Source organism: Babylonia areolata, chromosome 33, assembly GCF_041734735.1.
Source record: "Babylonia areolata isolate BAREFJ2019XMU chromosome 33, ASM4173473v1, whole genome shotgun sequence".
In the NCBI taxonomy this organism is placed as follows: domain Eukaryota; kingdom Metazoa; phylum Mollusca; class Gastropoda; order Neogastropoda; family Buccinidae; genus Babylonia; species Babylonia areolata.
The window spans coordinates 16,633,168-16,656,793 of record NC_134908.1 but is presented as its reverse complement, the minus strand read 5'-3'; the positions used below and the strand labels follow the sequence as shown (position 1 = coordinate 16,656,793).

At 42.0% G+C, this 23,626-nt stretch overlaps 1 protein-coding gene across 1 annotated transcript in view; it reads right to left on the bottom strand.

The window, feature by feature from the left end:
* Positions 1–799: 799 nt before the first annotated feature.
* The window catches only part of LOC143276916 (V-type proton ATPase subunit H-like), a 23,998-nt gene continuing 1,171 nt past the window's right edge, over positions 800–23,626 (bottom strand). Inside the window, exons 2-14 of the mRNA XM_076581582.1 lie at positions 23,223–23,304; positions 22,568–22,667; positions 20,877–20,966; positions 18,059–18,172; positions 15,780–15,884; positions 14,295–14,392; positions 11,550–11,663; positions 9,115–9,199; positions 6,638–6,816; positions 5,138–5,263; positions 2,786–2,887; positions 1,840–1,953; positions 800–1,461 (exon numbers count right to left, since the gene is read on the bottom strand). Of these exons, the coding sequence (XP_076437697.1) occupies positions 1,389–1,461; positions 1,840–1,953; positions 2,786–2,887; positions 5,138–5,263; positions 6,638–6,816; positions 9,115–9,199; positions 11,550–11,663; positions 14,295–14,392; positions 15,780–15,884; positions 18,059–18,172; positions 20,877–20,966; positions 22,568–22,667; positions 23,223–23,304 (1,382 nt within the window). The 3' untranslated portion in view covers positions 800–1,388. The remainder of the gene's footprint in view (positions 1,462–1,839; positions 1,954–2,785; positions 2,888–5,137; positions 5,264–6,637; positions 6,817–9,114; positions 9,200–11,549; positions 11,664–14,294; positions 14,393–15,779; positions 15,885–18,058; positions 18,173–20,876; positions 20,967–22,567; positions 22,668–23,222; positions 23,305–23,626) is intronic.

The following is a 23,626-nucleotide window of genomic DNA, read 5'->3' as shown; positions in this document are numbered from 1 at the left end:
CCTCACCATTTGTAGTTGACTGGAAAAAAAAAAAAGCGCCGAAATTAAACACAGACACACAAAACGACTTGATTAAATACTTTTTTTTTTCTTGTACACAAAGGATTTATAAATCTTGACAAAGCAAACAAGTCAAACAGCTCATTACTAAATATTACACAATCATTTCTTTTTACTGAATGTGCTTTATCACAATGCTGACACCACTACACAGGAATGTCATTGTAAAAACATTTGATCACACACTCCTCAAGACTTTCTAGGAGACATTAAAAACTCGACAACCAAGTTTACAGTCCAAAGAAAAACTACAAAATTAATTATCCTTTGCGTTGAATCGACTAGTACACATGAATACATCACCAGTACAAAACCCTTGTACACACATCAGCATTTTACTACATATCTTTAAAAAAAAAAACAACACATTTTAAATCAAGTGGCACATATGGAAAGAAACAAAAGCTTTTCACTAAGAAATTTATGCGTTTCAGATTCTGTTGAAAACCTGTAGGTTATAAGGCACTCTCCTCAAACATCTGGAATAGCAAATTTTTTCAATACCTGTAACAAATTTCCATGAAGAGACATTCAAATAGCACCTGAAGGAAGAAAAAAAAAGTTCTTCACACCCCCTCCACCCATACACAGGCACAAATCTGGAATGTCAGAGACTGAAACAAAAATGTCACATAGTTCTGAAAAAAAAAACCCCAAAAAACCCAAACACACTATTCTTCCCAATAAATGCAATGATGTGTAACAAAAAAACCTGACAAATCTGCTATATCTTCCATTCAGCTTCAGCCAGCCTACAAACAATTCTTGTACATTCAAAAAGGTTCTTCAAACACAAAACTGCTGTCATTTTTAGTAAAATTAATCCAGGTGTCCAACACAGAAAACAGCTGATAATCTGTAAAAAGGATAAACAAAACCACTGACAGATTCTGTGAATCATTTGCAAGTTTCCACACCACAGAAAAGTAATGCTGACGATACATATATGCCTGTGTTAAGGGTTGAAAATTACATCCACACATTCATCTCAAAACTGCTATCAATATACTTTTGCTGTCAACTAAAAAAACAGTTTCAATAGTTTTACACACTGCTACATGATCTAACAATCTGTGAATCTAGCACGTGTCCATGACCAAAAAAAAATCCTGCCAACTATATGGCTGTATCTAATACTGAAAAATCCACACACACCCCCACCCCCAAAAACCATCACTGACAAACGTTTGCTAAGAACACACAAAGAGTTTCACTTGTGTACACACACTACATGATCCGTTTTAGAAGACTTGTTCCCACTGAAGACAACTGATGGCCCTGAACACGAACATCCAGAACATGGAATCCCAGTCCTTGCATCACATGGCTCAGCTCTTCACGTCCATGATCAGCCCCCCAACCCTGGACTGGTCCTCCGTCATCTTTTTGCCCAAATATTCCCTGAAACACACATCCGCCTGTCATCTTTCTGCCCAAATATTCCCTGAAACACACATTCACCTGTCATCTTTCTGCCCAAATATTCCCTGAAACATGCATCCACCTAAATAATAATAATGGTATTTATATAGCACTGAATCTTGTGCAGACAAATCAAAGCACTTTCGCAAAGGGTACACAAAAAGATAGGGGTAGTTCCCAGCTAAACAAGGGTACACAAAAAGATAGGGGTAGTACCCACCTAAACAAGGGTACACAAAAAGATAGGGGTAGTTCCCACCTAAACAAGGGTACACAAAAAGATAGGGGTAGTACCCACCCAAACAAGGGTACAAAAATACTAGGGTGGGCCCTACCCCGGGTGGCTGAGTCACTCACCAGTTGTGCACCATCAGTTTCTGCAGGGCCAGCAGGGACTCGTAGCGCACGTTGGGGTCTTCGTGGGTCAGGAAGTGCATGATCCTCTGCTTGGCTCCTAGCTGCTCCAGGATGCTGCACACACACACACACACATATATATATACATGAATATGTACACACATACATATATATACATGAATATGTACACACACACCACACACATATATATATATATATACATGAATATGTACACACACACATGTAAATGTACACACACAGGTATACGTATACATACACACATGTATATGTATGTACACACACACATATATGTATGCACACACACACACACACACATATACGCATGCACACACATGCACGTATATGCAAACACACACACATATATTTGTACACACACACACACACATACACATACACAAAGACACCTGTATATGTAACCCCCCCCTTCATCCTCCTCCCCACACACACATGTATCTATCAACACACACACATGTATGTATGCCCACACCCACCCACACACACATGTATCTATCAACACACACACATGTATGTATGCCCACACCCACCCACACACATACGTGTACACACACATAAATACACACGCACACACATGCATGTGTATGTACACACACACACATATATGTACACATACACACACACATATAAACATATGTACACACACACATACATATGTACACACACACACACATATACATGTACACATACAAACACACACATATAATGATGTACACACACACACACACTCATAAGGCACACATGAACAAATACACACAAACACATCACGCAAATACACACACACACACACACGCACACACACACACACACACACACGCACACACACACACACACACACACACACACGCACACACATGCACACACACACATGCACACACACACACACAGAGGAAGGAAGAGGGCAGCTCACTTTTTGCCGCGGGGGTAGTAGCGAATGTACTCTCCAATGTCGTGAGCAGCCACGGACAGGACAAGAGCATCACGACTCGTCTCCAGCAACCGCACCAAAATCCTGTCATTGTTCACAGCACGTTAACACAAACAGGAAACAAGCGCACCAAAATCCTGTCATTGTTCACAGCACGTTCACACAAACAGGAAACAACCGCACCAAAATCCTGTCATTGTTCACAGCACGTTCACACAAACAGGAAACAAGCGCACCAAAATCCTGTCATTGTTCACACAAACTGGAAATAAGCGCACCAAAATCCTGTCATTGTTCACAGCACGTTCACACAAACAGGAAACAAGCGCGCCAGAATCATGTCATTGTTCACAGCACGTTCACACAAACAGGAAACAACCGCACTAGAATCCCGTCATTGTTCACAGCACGTTCACACAAACAGGAAAGAAGCGCACCAAAATCCTGGCATTGTTCACAGCACGTTCACACAAACAGGAAACAAGCACACCAAAATCCTGTCACTGTTCACAGCACGTTCACACAAACAGGAAACAAGCACACCAAAATCCTGTCATTGTTCACAGCACGTTAACACAAACAGGAAACAAGCACACCAAAATCCTGTCATTATTCACACAAGTGCACCAAAATCCTGTCATTGTTCACAGCATGTTCACACAAACAGGAAACAACCGCACCAAAATCCTGCCATTGGTCACAGCACGTTCACACAAACAGGAAACAAGCACACCAAAATCCTGTCATTGTTCACAGCATGTTCACACAAACAGGAAACAACCGCACCAAAATCCTGTCATTGTTCACACAAACTGGAAATAAGCGCACCAAAATCCTGTCATTGTTCACAGCACGTTCACACAAACAGGAAACAAGCGCGCCAGAATCCTGCCATTGTTCACAGCATGTTCACACAAACAGGAAACAACCGCACCAAAATCCTGTCATTGCTCACAGCACGTTCACACAAACAGGAAACAACCGCACCAAAATCCTGTCATTGTTCACAGCACGTTCACACAAACAGGAAACAACCGCACCAAAATCCTGTCATTGTTCACAGCACGTTCACACAAACAGGAAACAACCGCACCAAAATCCTGTCATTGTTCACAGCACGTTCACACAAACAGGAAACAACTGCACCAAAATCCTGTCATTGTTCACACAAACAGGAAACAACCGCACCAAAATCCTGCCATTGGTCACAGCACGTTCACACAAACAGGAAACAAGCACACCAAAATCCTGTCATTGTTCACAGCATGTTCACACAAACAGGAAACAACCGCACCAAAATCCTGCCATTGTTTATAGCACGTTCACACAAACAGGAAACAAAGAGCACCAAAATCCTGTCATTGTTCACACAAACAGGAAACAACCGCACCAAAATCCTGCCATTGGTCACAGCACGTTCACACAAACAGGAAACAAGCACACCAAAATCCTGTCATTGTTCACAGCATGTTCACACAAACAGGAAACAACCGCACCAAAATCCTGTCATTGTTCACAACCTGTCTTCACAAAAAAAAACCCCAAAAAACAAAACAAAACCAAACCAGGAAAGCGGCATTAACCAACTGTCCTAAAACTCTTGGCTGAGAGAGTGGGGATGTAACTGGGGCAAGACACTCTCCACTATAATCAAATTCTAGCCCAGATAGTCGGGACAGCAGTTGCCTCCTCTGCTGTTCTGATGGTCATAGTCAGACATGACTGACTATCATACATATCATTTGCTAAGAGTGAAGATGATTAAGAGAGAGAAGAGAGAGAGAGAGAGGAGAGAGTGAGAGGACAGAGACAGAGAGAGAGAGGAGAGAGAGACAGAGTGTGGGACAGAAAGACTGAATGACAGACTGAGAGACATTGACAGAGAGAGAGCATGAAAAAATGAAAGGGAGAAAGGTACAGAAGACAAAAACAAAGTGACTGAAAAAACAAACAAAAGATATGAAGCAACATAAGGAATGTCTTAAAAAAATAAATAAAAAAGGAAGGCACGACTGAGAGAACAGCACAACGTGTGTGTGTGTGTGTGTGTGTGTGTGTCTGTGTGCGTGCGCGCACATGTGTGCATGTGTGTGTGTGTGTGTGTGTGTAGCTTATGCATCTCTTCTCAAGCCTGCCTGAATGACACGGGAAATGAATGATGAGCATCTGACGACAGCCGTCAGTCTCTTCTACCCATGTGGGAAACCCGTTGTGCAAATGATTCTGTGTTAAGCGCTTAGAACTTGATCTCTGACCAAAGATAGGCGCGATGTAAGTATCAGTATCAATCAAAAAAAAAAAGAAAAAAAAAAGTGGGAGATAAGCGTTCCATACCGAAGCAGTTCATAGTTCTTGTCGTTGAGGTTGATGGCGTTCTCTCTCCAGAAGCGGTCGCACTTGTGTACAGGACTCCACTCCAGGTTGCCAGACCTCACCTCATTGACGTACTCATCCCAGGAACTGAAACAGTCACCTCATTGACACACTCATCCCAGGAAATGAAACAGTCACAGTCACCTCATTGACACACTCATCCCAGGAAATGAAACAGTCACACAGTCACCTCATTGACGTACTCATCCCAGGAACTGAAACAGTCACACAGTCACCTCATTGACGTACTCATCCCAGGAACTGAAACAGTCACAGTCACCTCATTGACTCACTCATCCCAGGAACTGAAACAGTCACAGTCACCTCACTGACACACTCATCCCAGGAACTGAAACAGTCACCTCATTGACATACTCATCCCAGGAACTGAAACAGTCACCTCATTGACATACTCATCCCAGGAACTGAAACAGTCACCTCATGTTTGTAAAGCACCCAGAGCTTTGCCTCTAAATAAGGATAACTGCGATGTAAGTATCAAAGATACATCGAAGACTGACCTGAGGAGTTGTGTAACATTGATCGCTCAACCTTGGGGAGAGACAGCCCAAGACCGAAGGAAACTGGTGTGTGCAAAAGGGCTTCACATCTTCAAGGCAAAAAACTCCTCAGAATTCACAGCCAGAGGCAAAAAGAAGGGACTCTGGCCCTGGACTCTTTCCCTGCAGTGTATGTGGGGGGTATGTGTACATCCAGGACAGGTCTTCATTCACACCTGGGGACCCACTCCAGAAGTTTGCTTACTACTTCGTCTTCTTGTCATCATTATGCAGGTATTGCCGATGACAGACTCCATACTCAAGTATCAATGACAATAAATAAAAGGCTCAACACAGTGTTTACATCAGAGATAGTCTCTTGTGAAGGACTGTGATTGCACTGGCTCTTAGTGCTGTAGCCTTTGGGGCTAGCTGGCCCTTGAGGACCATCCCAACTGTCCTAAAACCCCTGTGGGCAAGACATTCTCCACTATAATCAAGTTCTAGCTCAGTCAGTCGGGACAGCAGTTGCCTCCTCTGCTGTCATTAGTCTGACCATCACACACATATGTGGAGTGCTGGCCTAGAGGTAATGCATCCGCCTAGGAAATGAGAGAATCCCAGTCACCAGTATCATATCTCCCCCTCCATTAGACCTTGAGTGGTGGTCTTGACGCTAGTCATTCAGATGAGATGATAAACTGAGGTCTCGTGTGCACATAAAAGAACCTATAGCAACAAAAGGGCTGCCCCTGGCAAAATTCTGTAGATAGGAAAACAAAAAAAATTGCATTCAGGAAAAAAAGAAAAAAAAAAGAAAGAAAAAGAAAAGGGTGGTGCTCTCACTGTAGCGACATGCCCTCCCTGAGGACAGCAGCCCGAATTTCACACAGAGAAATCTGTTGTGACAAAAAGAATAATACAATACAATACAATACAATACAATAACACCACCACCAACCTGAGGTCCTGCACAGAGGTCTCCAGCTTCTCCGCTACCCAGTCCACGTCCTCCTGGACGTCAGAGTCCATGACCTTCTTGGAGTGCCAGAACTCCAGGTGCTTGATCACCTTGCAGCGGATCATCGACATGGCGTAGTCCTGAACCACCGCCGTCTCCTCCGGCTTCTCCAGCATGTTCTGCCAGCCCAAATCATCACAGAGTAGTTCAGTTCAGTTACTCAAGGAGGCGTCACTGTGTTTGGACAAATCTGTATATATGCTACACCACATCTGCTAAGCAGATGCCTGAGCAGATGCATAACCTAACGTCCTTAGTGAGGCCCTGAGGAAAAAACACAACAAAAAAACAAACAAATAAATGGATACATTGTTAAAATAGTGAATAAATGATGAGTGCAGTAGCTGAGTGGTTAAAGCGCTGGACTTTCACTCTGAGGGTTCTGGGTTTGAATCTTGGTAACGGCGCCTGGTGGGTAAAAGGGTGGAGATTTTTCCCATTCCCAGGTCAACATTTGTGCAGACCTGCTCGTGCCTGAACCCCCTTTGTGATTATGCACAAGCAGAAGATCAAATATGGATGTTAAAGATCCTGTAATCCATGTCAGTGTTCGGTGCGTTATGGAAACAAGAACATACCCAGCATGCACACCCCAAAAATGGAGTACAGCTGCCTACAAGGCGGGGTAAAAATGGTCATTCATGGGGTTAAAGCCCACTCGTGTATATATGAGTGAACGTGGGAGTTGCAGCCCACAAATGAAGAAGAAGAAGACTGTCTATTTCAAAGTGTTCTGGGGTCACAAGGAATATTGGTGGAGATAAAAGGTACAAACACAAATACAAAATCATATACAAACACAAATACAGGAGTTTAGACATGTACGCATACACTCACTCACTCACACACACACACACACACACTCATAGCTTATCAATGCACATGCTCACTTGAATATATGTCTCAAGTTACATACGGGCTGATGACTAGGTCTACAGTTAAATGGTTAATGACTGCACGATTGCCTTTCATACACTTTTGTACTAATTTTGCAGGTTGGTTCACTGACTGCTTTGGGGAAGCAGCTATGGCAAAATGACTGGTTTTGGTTCTAATACTTTGGGGAAACAGCTTTTGGCAAAATGGCTGGTTTTCGTCCTAATACTTTGGGGAAACAGCTCTTGGCAAAATAACTGGTTCTGGTCAGAACACTTTGTGGAAGAAGGCTTTGCAAAGTAACCAGTTTCGGTCTTCATACTTTGGGGAAGATGGTTTTGGTGAAACGACTGGTTCTGGTCCTAATACTTCTGTACTGATGGCTCATGAGGAGCATCTAAAAGATTCTGAAAGCTGGGTGTAATTCATTCTGACTGACTGCCTTTGCTTTCTTGAGTAACTGCTTATGGCTCAAACCGCCCAGAGGTGGCAGATCAGTCATGACGATCTTGGTGGCGGATTTTACAGTTCTCTTCGGAGCTGTGATTCCTGCCCTGGCAAGGTTTCCTTTCCAAACGGTAACAGCAAAGGTTAACACACTTTCAGTGAAAGCTCTGTAGAAGTCAACTGTGATTTCTGCTTTGAGTCCACAACTTTCTGAGGTACTGAAGGAAGTACACTGACAGGCAGTGTTGTGCTTTCATAACAATTCTTATTATCAAGTTGTGTACAGCCAAGCTGACTGTCAAGTGGCCATCTAGAATCTGATCACCCATCAGGTCTTAAAAAGCAGTCAATGAGAACACAACATAATGCTAAAGGATCAATTAAAACATGAACAAAAAAGTACTGAAGAGAAAAAATTGACTCTATTGTCATGTGTGAGTGTGAGTGTGAGTGTGAGTGTGAGTGTGTTTGTGTGTGTGTGTGTGTGTCCATGTGTGCGTGTGTGAGTGAGGAACAGAAAGACAGAGAGAGAGAGTGTGTATGTGTGTGTGTGAGAGAGAGAAAGAGAGACTGTGTGTGTGTGTGAGACAGAGAGTGTGTGTGTGTGTGTGCATGTGAAAGTGAGAGAGATGAGAGAGTGTGTGCGTGTGTGTAAGTGTGTGTGTGTAAGTGTGTAAGTATGTGTGTGTGTGTGTGTGTGTGTGTGTGTGTGTGACAGAAAAAACTTGAACGTTTTAATGGGCCACAATACAAGGGAAGCCATATCAATGGGGTAGGGGCGGGGAGGGGGTGTCGTTGACAACATGGTTAAGTCACAATTTATGTGAGAACGAACGAACGAACGAATCTTTTTAATGAGGGAAGTGGAATAAGCATGCATATGCTTTTTTACATCCAGCCCTCAGGGCAAAAAGAAACGAAATCAAAATATTCACAAGATAACAAAAGGTTATAGAAAAACATACATGAAATTCAAATACACTCAATTGCACAGTAGCAAGAGAGAGAGAGAGAGAGAGAGAGAGAGAGAGAGAGAGAGTGTGTGTGTGTGTGTGTCAGTGTATACGTGTGTCTGCCGCAACGTGCACACTAACCCTGAACAATGCCACCACCATGCGCTTCACTTTGTCTCTCTCTGTGCCAGCGAAAATCTCCGTGAGAAGTGGGATCAGGTTCAGACTGCAACATGAAAATCACGCCGGCTCACCGACTGCTTCATTAATGCCCTTTCTTGCACATTTCAACAGAACAGAATAGAATAGTATAGAATCGAACAGGAAATAGAATAAAAATAAGTCTTCATTACCAAGAGTACCAGGCTCACAAGGAATATTTGGATGGATGGTACTTAAATGTTAAAAACATGAATTGGAAATAATATACAAACACAAATACAGTAGATTTTAGAAACGTATGCATATACAAATGAACCCATGTGCATGCACACGCTCACTCACTCACACACATGCATGCACACACACACATACACACAAACAAAGCATATCAGCATGTGTGCTCACTTGAATATGCGCTGTAAATTACACACGAACAGAGCTGATGACTAAAAATGTATTTAAATGGTTGCTGACTGCACAGTTTTCTTATATACACTTTGGGTTATCCCCAACCAGCACAGTTTTAGTTACCTGTGTTTAGTTTCAGTTTCACTTTCTCAAGGAGGCGTCACTGCGTTCGGACAAATCCATACACGCTACACCACATCTGTTGAGCAGATGCCTGACCAGCAGCAAAACCCAACGCGCTTAGTCAGGCCTTGAGTGCATGCTTACATATTTGTGTACCTATGAAAGTGGATTTCATTTTACGTAATTTCGCCAGAGGACAACACTCTCGTTGCCATGGGTTCTTTTTCAGTGCGCCAAGTGCGTGCTGCACACGGGACCTGTGTTTAGTAAGCACCTAGAGCAGTTTTCTGGATAGAAAGGAAATTTTCTATCTAAAATTACGTTTAAATAACATACTAACCGTGACCCAACTAGTGCAGACTCCGGCAGGGGTCTGACAATCCTGTCCTGTGTTAACTACTATCCGCCTATGTGGAGAAAATGAGAGAACTACGGCCGATAACCTCCTGGAAGTAGGTAACGTCCCCTTTGTCCCCCTGGCTAGCGCCCTCTTTTTCTGGCAGCCATCTTGACACCTGTTCCTGTGCACTTCACACGGCTAAGTTTTTCGCATTTTCTATCTATCGATTCTTTGGCATTTCTGTTTTGTGTCCAATTATGTCTTCAAACAGGTCGCACAATTATGTAGCTTGATTGGGAGATCGGGCTAAAATTAAGGCACGATTGCAATCGATTCGCGATCAGTCTGGGCCCTCTACCTCTGGCTCTCTCAGCAACGCCAACCCCAAGCCACCTCCACTTCCTCCGCTACCTCCGGTCGACTCCAGACCCCCACTACCCCCTACGCCTCCTCCGGCGACTTCTATTTCAGGCTGGGGAATTGTCCAGGAGAGTTTCCTCTGAAAATCAGCAGGGGTCCATGGGCTACCTTAGTCCTTCAGGGTGGTCCAGGGGGCGGGGGGAGGGGGGGAACTCTTCATCGAAAATGTTGCCACGATTCACCACTCTTGACCAATTGAAAATTACAAGAAGGTGGCTAAAGCAAAAGTGAAATCACGGTATAGTTGAAAAACTGAACCGGACTCAAAGTGAAAAACTGAACCGTGCTTGAACTGGACTGGACGAAAAATAAAATGTTCTTATCGATTTTTCTCCCCTCTGAAATTAACTGCTCTTCCCTGAAAATAGCGGATCCAGTGAGAGTTCCCCAGCCTGTATATAAGCAACCATAATAAAATAATAATAATTATCGTTATAATTATTATCATTATCATTATTATGATCAAATCAAATTATGGTGCTTAGAGCCTTGCCGACCACTAAGGCCATTATTATGATAATCATTATCATATTTATCATCATCATCATTTATCTATTTTTCATGTCATCATTATGATCATGACAGCTGTCCTCAACCACACAGCATCGACAGACAGTTTACCTGACAGCAACTAACAGTTTACCTGACAGCGACTAACAACTTTAACTGACAGCAACTGACAGTTTACCTGTTCATCCTGGCGACCAGCAGAGGGCTGAAGATTATCATCATAATCATCATTATTATTATCATTTATTTTCTATATCATTTTCATTATGATCATGACAGCTGTCACCAGCCAGCACAGCGACAGACAGTTTACCTGTTCATCCTGGTAACCAGCAGAGTGCTGAAGGACAGGCACCACATGCTGAAGATTATCATCATCATTATCATTATCATTTACTTTCTATATCATTTTCATTATGACCATGACAGCTGTCACCAGCCAGCACAGTGACAGACAGTTTACCTGTTCATCCTGGGAACCAGCAGGGGGCTGAAGGAAAGGCACCACATGCAGAAGATTATCATCATCATTATTATTATCATTTATTTTCTATATCATTTTCATTATGATCATGACCGCTATCACCAGCCAGCACAGCGACAGACAGTTTACCTGTTCATCCTGGGAACCAGCAGAGGGCTGAAGGAAAGGCACCACATGCAGAAGATCAGCTGGTAGGTCAGCTGGAACCCAATCTTCTCGTAGCTGGCCAGCATGGTGGCTATCCTGCACACCCACGCCCATGGTTAGTTCATCACTTTGGTCCCTGTCAGCTGACGGGCGTAACAGCTGAGTGGTTAAAGTGTTGGACTGTCAATCTGAGGGTCCCGGGTTCGAATCACGGTGACGGCGCCTGGTGGGTAAAGGGTGGAGATTTTTACGATCTCCCAGGTCAACATATGTGCAGACCTGCTAGTGCCTGAACTCCCTTCGTGTGTATATGCAAGCAGAAGATCAAATACGCACGTTAAAGATCCTGTAATCCATGTCAGCGTTCGGTGGGTTATGGAAACAAGAACATACCCGCACGCACACCCCCGAAAACGGAGTATGGCTGCCTACATGGCGGGGTAAAAACGGTCATGCACGTAAAAGCCCACTCGTGTGCATACGAGTGAACGCAGAAGAAGAAGAAGTCCCTGTCAGCAGTATGGTTAAATCTTTCCATACGAACGGCGAAAGAGACGACGTTAACAGCGTTTCACCCCAATTACCATCATCAAGATATTGCAAGCGGAAGGCTCTTATACTGAAGACGTGAATGGTGACAAAGAATACCACAATTCTGACGATGGAAGCTAAAGGTTGGGTCATTCAGACACCCACTGGACATCCGAGGGGTCTGTGTAGAGGAGAAGAGAGGACTGGCCGTACTGAGTGAGTTAAGACACTCATCTGCCGATACAGAGAGTATGTGAGGGTGTGGGTTCGAATCCCACTCTCGCCCTTTCTTCCAAGTTTGACTTGAAAATCAAACTGAGCGTTGAGTGTTTTGGGTGAGACTTTACACCGAGTCCCATGTGCAGCACATACTTGGGGCACTCTATCAAAACTTTTTTTTTCCCCAGAAAGTTGCTTCAAACAACTGACGGGCGCAATAGCCGAGTGGTTAAAGCGTTGGACTTTCAATCTGAGGGACCTGGGTTCGAATCACAGTGACGGCACCTGGTAGGTAAAGGGTGGAGATTTTTACAATCTCCCAGGTCAACATATGTGCAGACCTGCTAGTGCCTGAACCCCCTTCATGTGTATATGCAAGCAGAAGATCAAATATGCACGTTAAAGATCCTGTAATCCATGTCAGTGTTTGGTGGGTTATGGAAACAAGAACATACCCACTAACTCAGCATGCACACCCCCGAAAACGGAGTATGGCTGCCTACATGGCGGGGTAAAAACGGTCATACACGTAAAAGCCCACTCATGTGCATACGAGTGGACGCAGAAGAAGAAGAAGTCCCTGTCAGCAGTATGGTTAAATCTTTCCATACGAACGGCGAAAGAGACGACGTTAACAGCGTTTCACCCCAATTACCATCATCAAAATATTGCAATTGGAAGGCTCTTATACTGAAGACGTGAATGTTGACACAGAATACCACAATTCTGACAACGGAAACTAAAGGTTGGGTCATTCAGACACCCACTGGACATCCGAGGGGTCTGTGTAGAGGAGAAGAGAGGACTGGCCGTACTGAGTGAGTTAAGACACTCATCTGCCGATACAGAGAGTATGTGAGGGTGTGGGTTCGAATCCCACTCTCGCCCTTTCTTCCAAGTTTGACTTGAAAATCAAACTGAGCGTTGAGTGTTTTGGGTGAGACTTTACACCAAGTCCCATGTGCAGCACATACTTGGGGCACTCTATCAAAACTTTTTTTGCCCCCAGCAAGTTGTTTCAAACAACTGACGGGCGCAATAACCGAGTGGTTAAAGCGTTGGACTGTCAATCTGAGGGTCCCGGGTTCGAATCACGGTGACGGCGCCTGGTGGGTAAAGGGTGGAGATTTTTACCATCTCCCAGGTCAACATATGTGCAGACCTGCTAGTGCTTGAACCCCCTTCGTGTGTAAACGCATGCAGAAGATCAAATATGCACGTTAAAGATCCTGTAATCCATGTCCGCGTTCGGTGGGTTATGGAAGCAAGAACATACCCAGCATACATGGCTACTGCCTACATGGCGGGGTAAAAACGGTCATGCATGTAAAAGCCCACTGGTGTACATACGAGTGAACGTGGGAGTTGCAGCCCACGAATGCAGAAGAAGAAGTTTCAAACAACAATGGTCAAGAAATGAACCAATAAAATAAATTACACATGTGTGTTGTCTAAAAGATGTGTGTTTTTAAGGAATGTATTTCTTTTTAATCTAAGCATTATTTACTTGATATTTTTATTGTTTGGTGGATCATGCTTTTTTTTTTTATTCATTCTGTGAATGCATTGGATTGAGCTGTCGTAATGTTTTATGTTATATCTGGCTCGATGATGTATGGCGCTTTGAGCAGCATTAGTACTGGGTACCGCGCCATAGAAAAGTTATGAATTATTATTATTATTATTATTAAATAAATAAGTAAAATGATACGACACAAATAAACAACTGCTTTCTTTTCTATATAAAAAAAATCAATCTGGGGTCGTAAATAAAGTTAGCAAACAAGAAAATAAACGTATGGGATCATATCTTTTTCGTTAGCATCTTTAACATCAATCACGAACATGACCAGGATAAACAAACAACTGAATAAACAAATACGGCCAAACTAATCTTTCTTTTTTGCACAGTAACACAAACTGCAATCAGGACTCAACACAGCCAGTCCTTATACTACCCAACTACATTTCTCTTACGCGGTCATGCCGTCAATGTCGGCAAAGGCGTGACGATAGCTGTCGACGCGCAGAACCATCTGCAGACACCGTGCCACGGTGATGTGGTATTCATTGTTCTGCAACAATCAATGACAATAATAATAATGATGATGATGATAATCATATCACATATGTGAACAGGCAAACATCCATCAGCACATATGTGCAGAACAGTAGCAGAACCTCAGTACTATCACAAAACACAGTAGCAGTACCTCAGTACTATCACAAAACATGATAGCAGTACCGAAGTACCATTACAAAACACAGTAACAGTACCTAAGTACCATTACAAAACACAGTAGCAGTACTTCAGTACCATTACAAAACACAGTAACAGTACCAACAGTACCATTACAAAACACAGTAGCAGTACTTCAGTACCATTACAAAACACAGTAGCAGTTCCAAAGTACCATCAGTATCATTACAAAACACAGTAGCAGTACCCCAGTACTATCACAAAACACGATAGCAGTACCGAAGTACCATTACAAAACAGTAGCAGTACCTAAGTACCATTACTAAACAATACCTAAGTACCATTACAAAACACAGTAGCAGTACCTAAGTACCATTACAAAACAGTACCTAAGTACCATTACAAAACACAGTAGCAGTACCTAAGTACCATTACAAAACATACATACACACACACACAACCTAGAGGTAATACGCCAGACTAGAATGCTTGTGTTCATGGATTCAAATCAGGGATTTTTTTTTGTGAGATATTTAAAAGAAAAGTGTTTACATTGTGATAGACTTAACCTGAACGACACACTGGTGCTTTTTGGACATAACAAAATGAAAACTGATGAATCTTTCTCATATATCTTATTGATAGCTAAATTCTATATATACAAATGTAGAATCAACAAAGTAAAACCAACATTACAAATGTTTAAAAAAGACCTCAAACAGGCATATGAAATAGACAAGTATGCCTTTAACATAACTATGGAATATAACAAGTTTGTGGAAAAATGGACACTTTATAACTGTTTGATACAAGATTAAGCTTTTCAATGCTACCTTGGAACTTTGACATTGAACATATATTGTTTTGCTGTTATAGATTTGTCAGTACTTAGAACTTAATTATATGCTTACCCTATACTTTCTAAGGCACAAAACATATAAATTCTGTATCTGTAAACCTTTGTCTGAATAAAAAATGTTGAAAAAAAAAAAAAAATCAGGGATTTTTATCCCCCCCCCACACACACACACTACACCTTGAGTGGCAATCTGGATGCTTGTCTTTTGGATGAGGCAATAAACTTAGGTCCCATGTGCAACACACACTTAGCACATGCAAAAGAACCCACAGCAACAAAACTGCTGTCCCTGGAAAAAACATTCATTGAAAAAACAAACAAAAAACCCCCCTACTTTTATAGTAAAACAAAAACACAAGCAGAGAAGAAAAAACAGAAGAAGAAAGTCTCAGCACAGACATACAGAGAGTTTCAGCTGTTCCTTCAGCCAGTTGAGGTAGCTCTGCAAACTCTTCCTCTCCATCGGTTCCTTGCTCCAGCAGGCAATCTTGGCGATGATGCGACTCGACTGGAACACACAACATCAGCAGAAGCTTTATTTTAGTCACCGCCATCACAGTGTTTCAACAACAATGACAACAACAAAACAGAACAAAAATAAAGAAATATCTAAAACTTCGGTCTCTTGATCTTTTTCAAAATCAAGGATGAATGAGGCAATGTAAGAAAAAACGTAAAATGTACGTCATGTTTTTTTTGTTTTTTTTACGTTAAGTATACAACTCTCTTAGTTTTGAAGAAAATTGTGCTGACGACGACTTTTTCTCTCTTTTTTCTAAAGGCCTAAGTGCATTCAGTTGCGCTGCTGGCCAGGCATCTGCTAAGCAGATGTTTAGGGTATTTATGGATTTGTCTGAACACTGTGATGCCTCCTTGAGTAACCAAACCAAACTGAATCTCTCTTCTTGCTTTTGAACGCATGTTGGTTGCATGCCTGTCTTGTCTGATTGTTACACACCCACAGCATAAGTTCTTGAACTTTCTTGTTGCTTACAGTCCAGCCGACCGCACAGGGCCATATCAGGACTGTCAAACCATACAACTGCTCAAATGCATGAACACAAAACTGTGTCACATCTACAAAAAAAAACAACACACCAAGAAAACCCCACAAAACACAGTTCATGATACAGTATCCCCACCATTTAACTCATTATGGCAAATAAGACAAGGCCATTCTGAGGATGCCAGATTACAAAAAATCGTAAAAAAGGAAAAAACAACAACAATACTTCAAAGCCATCCCAGTGTTTACATCTCATTACCTAATCATCAAGAGCAAAACAGCACAGATAGTACATCACAGACTGTGGAAAAGAGAAAAACGTGCCAAGGCTTGCCTGAAAAACTAGAAAGGGGAATGGACAGGGACGGCAGAAAAAGGAGACAACAGTGAGGATGGAAAAAAAGGCAGAAAGAAAGAGTGATAGAAAAGAGGAAATTTCTAGCACAGAATTTCCAGTAGGCAGGGATGCTATTTAATTTATACTTCTTCTTCTTCGTTCGTGGGCTGCAACTCCCACATTCACTCGTATGCACACAAGTGGGCTTTTACGTGTATGACCGTTTTTACCCTGCCTTGTAGGCAGCCATACTCCGCTTTCGGGGGCGTGCATGCTGGGTATGTTCTTGTTTCCATAACCCACCGAACGCTGACATGGATTACAGGATCTTTAACGTGCATATTTGATCTTCTGCTTGCATATACACACGAAGGGGGTTCAGGCACTAGCAGGTCTGCACATATGTTGACCTGGGAGATCGTAAAAATCTCCACCCTTTACCCACCAGGCGCCGTCACCGTGATTCGAACCCCGGACCCTTAGATTGAAAGTCCAACGCTTTAACCACTCGGCTATTGCGCCCGTCAATTTATACTGAATGATCCCTGGCATCCCCACGGGGGACAGTATGAGCTCCACACACTCAGCTTCATCACTGATCAAAATGCTGTGGGTGTAGTCTTCCACACAAAAAACAGGAACTGTAGTATTTAAAAAAAAATATTGTGGGTTTTTTTTTTCTTTTGTTTTATTGGTAACAGTACAGGGAATATGTAGATGAACATACTGTTCTGTGGTCAACTACTGTGACCTAAAGGAAATTTTCTATCTAAAATTACGTTTAAATAACATTCCATGACCCAACTAGTGCAGACTCCGGCAGGGGTCTGACATTCCTGCCTGTGCAAACTACTATCCGCCTATGCGGAGAAAACGAAACTATGGCCGATAACCTCCCGGAAGCAGGTAACCTCCCCTTTGTCCTGCTGGCTAGCGCCCTCTTTTGACTAAAATTGTTTTCCCCCACACCCCCAAGAGAAAAAACCATCATGAAAGATAACCAAACAGGCCCACATGGCTCCACAACTAAACCATTATTGTCGTCAGTAAGGGGCTTAGTAGGTGGTGTCCTAAGTACGTTAAATCAGATCAGGCACTAATGAACACCATCGAAGTGACTTAGCATCAGTGCAGTATCTCCTCTGGTGTGTGGCCTCCTGGCGACCTAACATCACTAGCTCCTTGTGGACTGCCGGCACTGGGACTGCGACAGACGAACCCATGTTGGGGGGTGGAGGTGGGGGTGGGGGGCTCGGAATGAGCGATGTGGAAGTAATGCCACTGAAATGGTGCAGATGACGGGGCGGCAAAAAACAACAACAAAAAAAACCAGGCCCACCTGATACACAATGAACATGTCACCGCGCTCCAGAAGCTGGAAAAACGGCTGCCAGACCGACTCTTTGCGCTTCCTGGCAAACTCTCTGAAGATCTCCACCCTCGTACGATCCTCCTGTGGACAGAAAAAGAAAGAGGAGCATACAATGCAAAGCTGTGCAGAAAAAAAACAACACACACAAGAAAAATCACTGATGTCAGACTGTGCAGAAAAACAAACAAGATAGGTTGTGCAGAAGAAAACAAGCAAAAACAGATGATAGGCTGAACAGGGAAAACCCCCCCAGCAAAATTCAAAGATGCCAGGTTGTGCCGAAAAACAAAAAATAACATAGATGCTAGACTGTGCAGGAAAACAACAAATAACATAGATGCTAGGCTGTGCAGAAAAACAACAAATAACAAAGATGCTAGGCTGAGCAGAAAAACAAAAAATAACATAGATACTAGGCTGTGCAGAAAAAAACAAAAAATAACATAGATGCTAGGCTGTGCAGAAAAAAACAACAAATAACATAGATGCTAGGCTGTGCAGAAAAACAACAAATAACATAGATGCTAGGCTGTGCAGAAAAACAACAAATAACATAGATGCTAGGCTGTGCAGAAAAAACAACAAACAACAAAGATGCTAGGCTGTGCAGAAAAACAAAAAATAACATAGATGCTAGGCCGTGCAGAAAAAAACAACAAATAACATAGACGCTAGGCTGTGCAGAAAAAACAACAAATAACATAGATGCTAGGCTGTGCAGAAAAACAACAAATAACACAGATGCTAGGCTGTGCAGAAAAAGAATAAATAACATAGATACTACACCGTGCAGGAAAAACAACAAATAACATAGATGTTGGTCTGTGCAGAAAAAAAACAAACAAAAACATAATCATGATGCTAGGCTCTGCACAAAAATCAAAACACATATGATACTAGGCTGTGCATAAAGAAAAGATAGATGTTAGCCTGAAGATAAAAACAAACAAACAAAAAATAACTAAGTATCTTAAACGATTTTGTGATGCATGAGTCCCTATTTTGTAGGAATTGAATGACAGCACAAACCAGGACACATCAAGATACATTTTTCTCACAACAATATGTGTTTGTGTTTTCTTATCAAAGAATTAAGGGAAAGGGGTGTGTAGTAGTACTTTTAGTAAATAAGAAAACTATTACCACTTCCATCCGATATATATGATTTAACATGTGAAAAAAGCTTTAACTAAGTTTAAGATGTTTTTGTTTTTTTTGTTAAAAACAAATGAGTATACACACACACATTCACACACACACACATTCAACACAAATATTCACACACAACGGACAGATGTATGCATTATTGTCTGTCACAAAGTGGAAACAGCATGAAAAAGAATGCCTTTAGCTTTGTTTTATGGATTAACTCACTCTGGACGATAGAACGCTACAGCGCTCCTGACGTAAGGCAGTGTTCCGGATGACGGAACGCTATAGCGGTTTCGACAATTAAAAATTTTTTCCACGTTTTCGTCATGGGGCAGCATAACAATCACATCTACACCGGGCATTGTGAACGTGTCAAGGGTCGAATGGAAAGTTTCTTCATGAGATTCTGTAACAACACACTCCACAGCGAGCCAGCGAGTTCAGGACCCCACACGACAAGCTAATCTGCATACGTATCGAAAATGTCATCGCAGGCAATACAAGTGGAAATTTTTTGAGCAAACTAGATCAAGATAGTGTCTTTTACCGCTGCTGAAGTGACGAAAATGCTTCAAACTGAAGGTTTCGACATTGACGAGGATGATGAAGATGTTGAATAAAGTATCTGCAGTGAAGAAAGGTACCAGCAAGTAGGTAATAATAGTAATTCAGCTTCTGAGAGCAGTGAAGAGGGACAGGGGTGGGCATTCACACGATGTGAGGAGAGGGGTCAGTGGGTCAAGTACAGTGAGTTTCATTCAGTTACTTTATGTTTTGTATTTTTTTATGATTTTTTTTCCTAACCCTAACAAATGGGTCGTCAGCAGGGAAAAGCATGGGAAAGAACTATTCGTCCGGAGTGAGTTAACTCTCTCCGGATGAAGGAATGCTCATGCATTCCTACACAAAACGTATTCAGATTCGGACGAAGGACGAAGGAATGGAATAGCATTCTCCGAAAGTAAAATTCCATCATGCGCTGTACACGTGATTTTGTGATTAGCCAAGCAGAGTGCGCTATTCTGGGTCACTCCACAATCGAACAGTATGACTGGTCAGCCTGGGATGTGTGGCCCGTCTCGCACACACGCTGACAAAGTCACTGACCGGTCGTCTGCTCGCGTGCCAGCCTATTAGCAAAGCGGGCTCTTCTCAGAATGTTGTGAAGCGAACAAGGCAGTGACAGCAACATTTTAGGGTTGCCAAAGTACTTGAAATGCTACAAACTGAAGGGTCGGACATTGAAGAGGTGGATGATGACGAAGAAGAAAGCGAATTTAATGCAGAAAGCAAGCATGGGTATGGTGATTCGGGGTGAAAAATTGGCAGTATTTTCTACATATGGCAAAACTGTAAAAATAAGATGAGAAATTTGATTTTTTTTTTATATATGTAATAGCTCAACACATCATAAACCAGTTCTGAAAGTTTCATTTTCTTACACAGTATTTTGTATTTTTTGTAATTTTTTTCCAAACCCATACAAATGGGCCGTCTGTGGGGAAAAGCAAGGGAGAAAACTTGTCGTCTGGAGGAAAGGGACTGTGGCAGAGTGAGAAAGGCAGAGAGCTCTCCAGCTATGTTTCTCTCCCTGTTGAATAATTTGTGAAGACAAAAGACTGATGAAACCCACCTGAAGGGCATCATCCAGCAGAGTCAGAATGTACTGCAGGGTCTGGTCCTTGGCAATCCTGTCGATCAGCTGTCTGAACACCTCCGCAAACTGTCCCACACAAACAGTACAGTGTTTTGAATTGTACATTACATGTCTGAGTATGTATGTGTGCATGCCAGAAATCTGACTGAATGACACAAGAAATGAATGATGAGTGCCCAATGGCAACCGTCAGTCAGCTCTACCCAGGTAGGCAGCCTATTGTGCAAATGACCCCGAGTTTGTAAAGCGCTTAGAGCTTGGTCTCCAACCGAGGATAGGTGCTACATAAGTATCCATATCATTCATCATACTGAAATGTCTTCAGTTTCTCAAGATGGCGTCACTGCGTTTGGACAAACAGACGCAACAGGAGACTGGACTTTCAATTTGAGGGTCCCAGGTTTGAATCTCGGTAATGGCACCTGGTGGGTAAAGGGTGAAGATTTTCCCAATCTCCATGGTCAACATATTTGCAGACCTGCTAGAGTGTCTGAACCCTCTTCCTGTATATATACAAGCAGAAGAACAAATATGCACGTTAAAGATCCTGTAATCCATATTAACGTTTGGTGCGTAAACAAGAACATATCTTGCATGATCATCCCCGAAAACGCAGTATGGCTGTCTACATGGCAGGGTAAATAAACAATATAAAAATATGAATATGGTAATTTACTTGATATGTTACATGTCTGTATGAGTATATATATATGTGTGTGTGTGTGTGTGTGTGTGTGTGTGTGTGTGTATATATATATATATATGTGTGTGCATGACTGAAATCTAATTGAATGACACATGAAACCAACTATGAGTGCCCAATGGCAGCTGTCAGTCAGCTCTACCCAGGTAGGCAGCCTGTTGTGCAAATGACTCTGCGTTTATAAAGAACTCAGAGCTTGGTCTCCGACAGAGGATAGGCGCTAAATAAATATCCATACCATCACCAAAGCCATAAATGCTGAAACACATCAGCTAGGCAGATGTCTGACCTCTCTCTGTCTCTGGATCTTGTATTTGAAATGAACTTTCTCTTACTGTCTTAAACATTGTCAGATCTCTGCACTCGGCACTTTCAAGTCTGGCCTTCAGACCCACCTCTTCCCAAAACAAAACAGCCCCCACCTCCCCTGCCTCATGTCTTCAATTTCCCCAGCTTTGTATTTATAGGTATATTATAAATTTAATTTTTCATTATATAGAGTGATGCATGTGTGTAAATGACTGGTGTGTCAGCACTTAAATTTGTCTCTGCACAAGATTTAGTGCTATATAAATACTAATCATTAGCACTATTCTTATTGTTATCATTAATATTATTACTTATACGCCATTATATAGTTATGTATGTGTGTGAATCACTGGTGTGTAAGCACTTTGATTTGTCTCTTCACAAGATTTAGCCCTTTATATACAAGTTATCATTATCCTTATTAATATCATTATCATTATTACTTAAAGGCCATTTTAACAGTCTGCTTGCTTGTCACTGCCCTTATGGCAGTTAGTTTATTAACAAACTCATTCCTTAGTGAGGGCAGGCTGACTCTGGGAGGAAAAATACATATTTTTTGTATCTGCTGCACTTGTCTGCAGGACAACTAAAAAAATAACTGGGAATTCTGGTACTGATAAAATGCAGATTTTATTTTGTATTTGTTCAATACCTTTGTTGGGTTCTGGTTGATGAGATCTTTGCGATCCTCAGGGCTAGAGTGGTCAAATCTTTTCATGAAGTCAAACACATCATGGCTGATCATCTGTCCCCTGTATGAAACGATAAGATTGATTTTAAGATGATGTAAAATTGTAAACTGCTTACGTGATGTACCACTGGCAGCTTCAGTTCAACTGTGAAATGTTAAAAGATATGTTTGAATTACAATTTTTTTCTTAGAATCTAAGAATGATGAAGCACAGGTTGGTATCATAATAGTAGGAAGTCTGATTACCTTTTTTTTTTCTTTATTAAGTGTGTGTGTGTGTGTGTGTGTGTGTGTGTGTGTGTGTGTGTGTGTGTGTGTGTTGTGCTGTTTTGTTGTTTTGGTGTGTGTGTGTGTGTGTGTGTGTGTGTGTGTGTGTATGTCACTGTGTGTGTGCGTGCGCGCATGTGTGTGTGTGTATGTGTGTGTAAAAAACTATGTAAGTGTGTGCAAGCATGTGTGAGTGTGCACACACCCACAACACAGTGCTCATATCATACACAAGCACTAACTAGTACAACTGTGATTCACAGAATGCATACTGGTATGAAACGTTAGACAGGTTTGACACTGTTGGCTATATAATACACAGCATAACTTATAAGTTATAAGAACTCACTGTAAATATGACTGCCAGTTCACTTCATTACTCCGTACGTCCTTGGCACGCTGCTGAAGGATACTGGTTGCCACTCGGGCTTCTGTTTAAAACAGACATCATCGATCATGTAGACAATGTTGTAAGTTGCTTTCCTCATACAGTGATGCTCTTTGTTAACCACTTAACTCACACACTGCCACATATGAATCCATATACATGCATGTTTGAAACCACTACACCGTATATGTCATGATCAATTGATCCAAAACAAAGAAAAACTATGCAGAACTAGAAGAATAGAACTCAAGTTTAACTCTGCTTCATAAAATTAAAGAGCACACAAAATTACATATAACATTTGCTTGCCATAAAAATGCTTGCCGTACACAAGGCTGGTAAGTAAACTGCAAAGTCACTTAAAA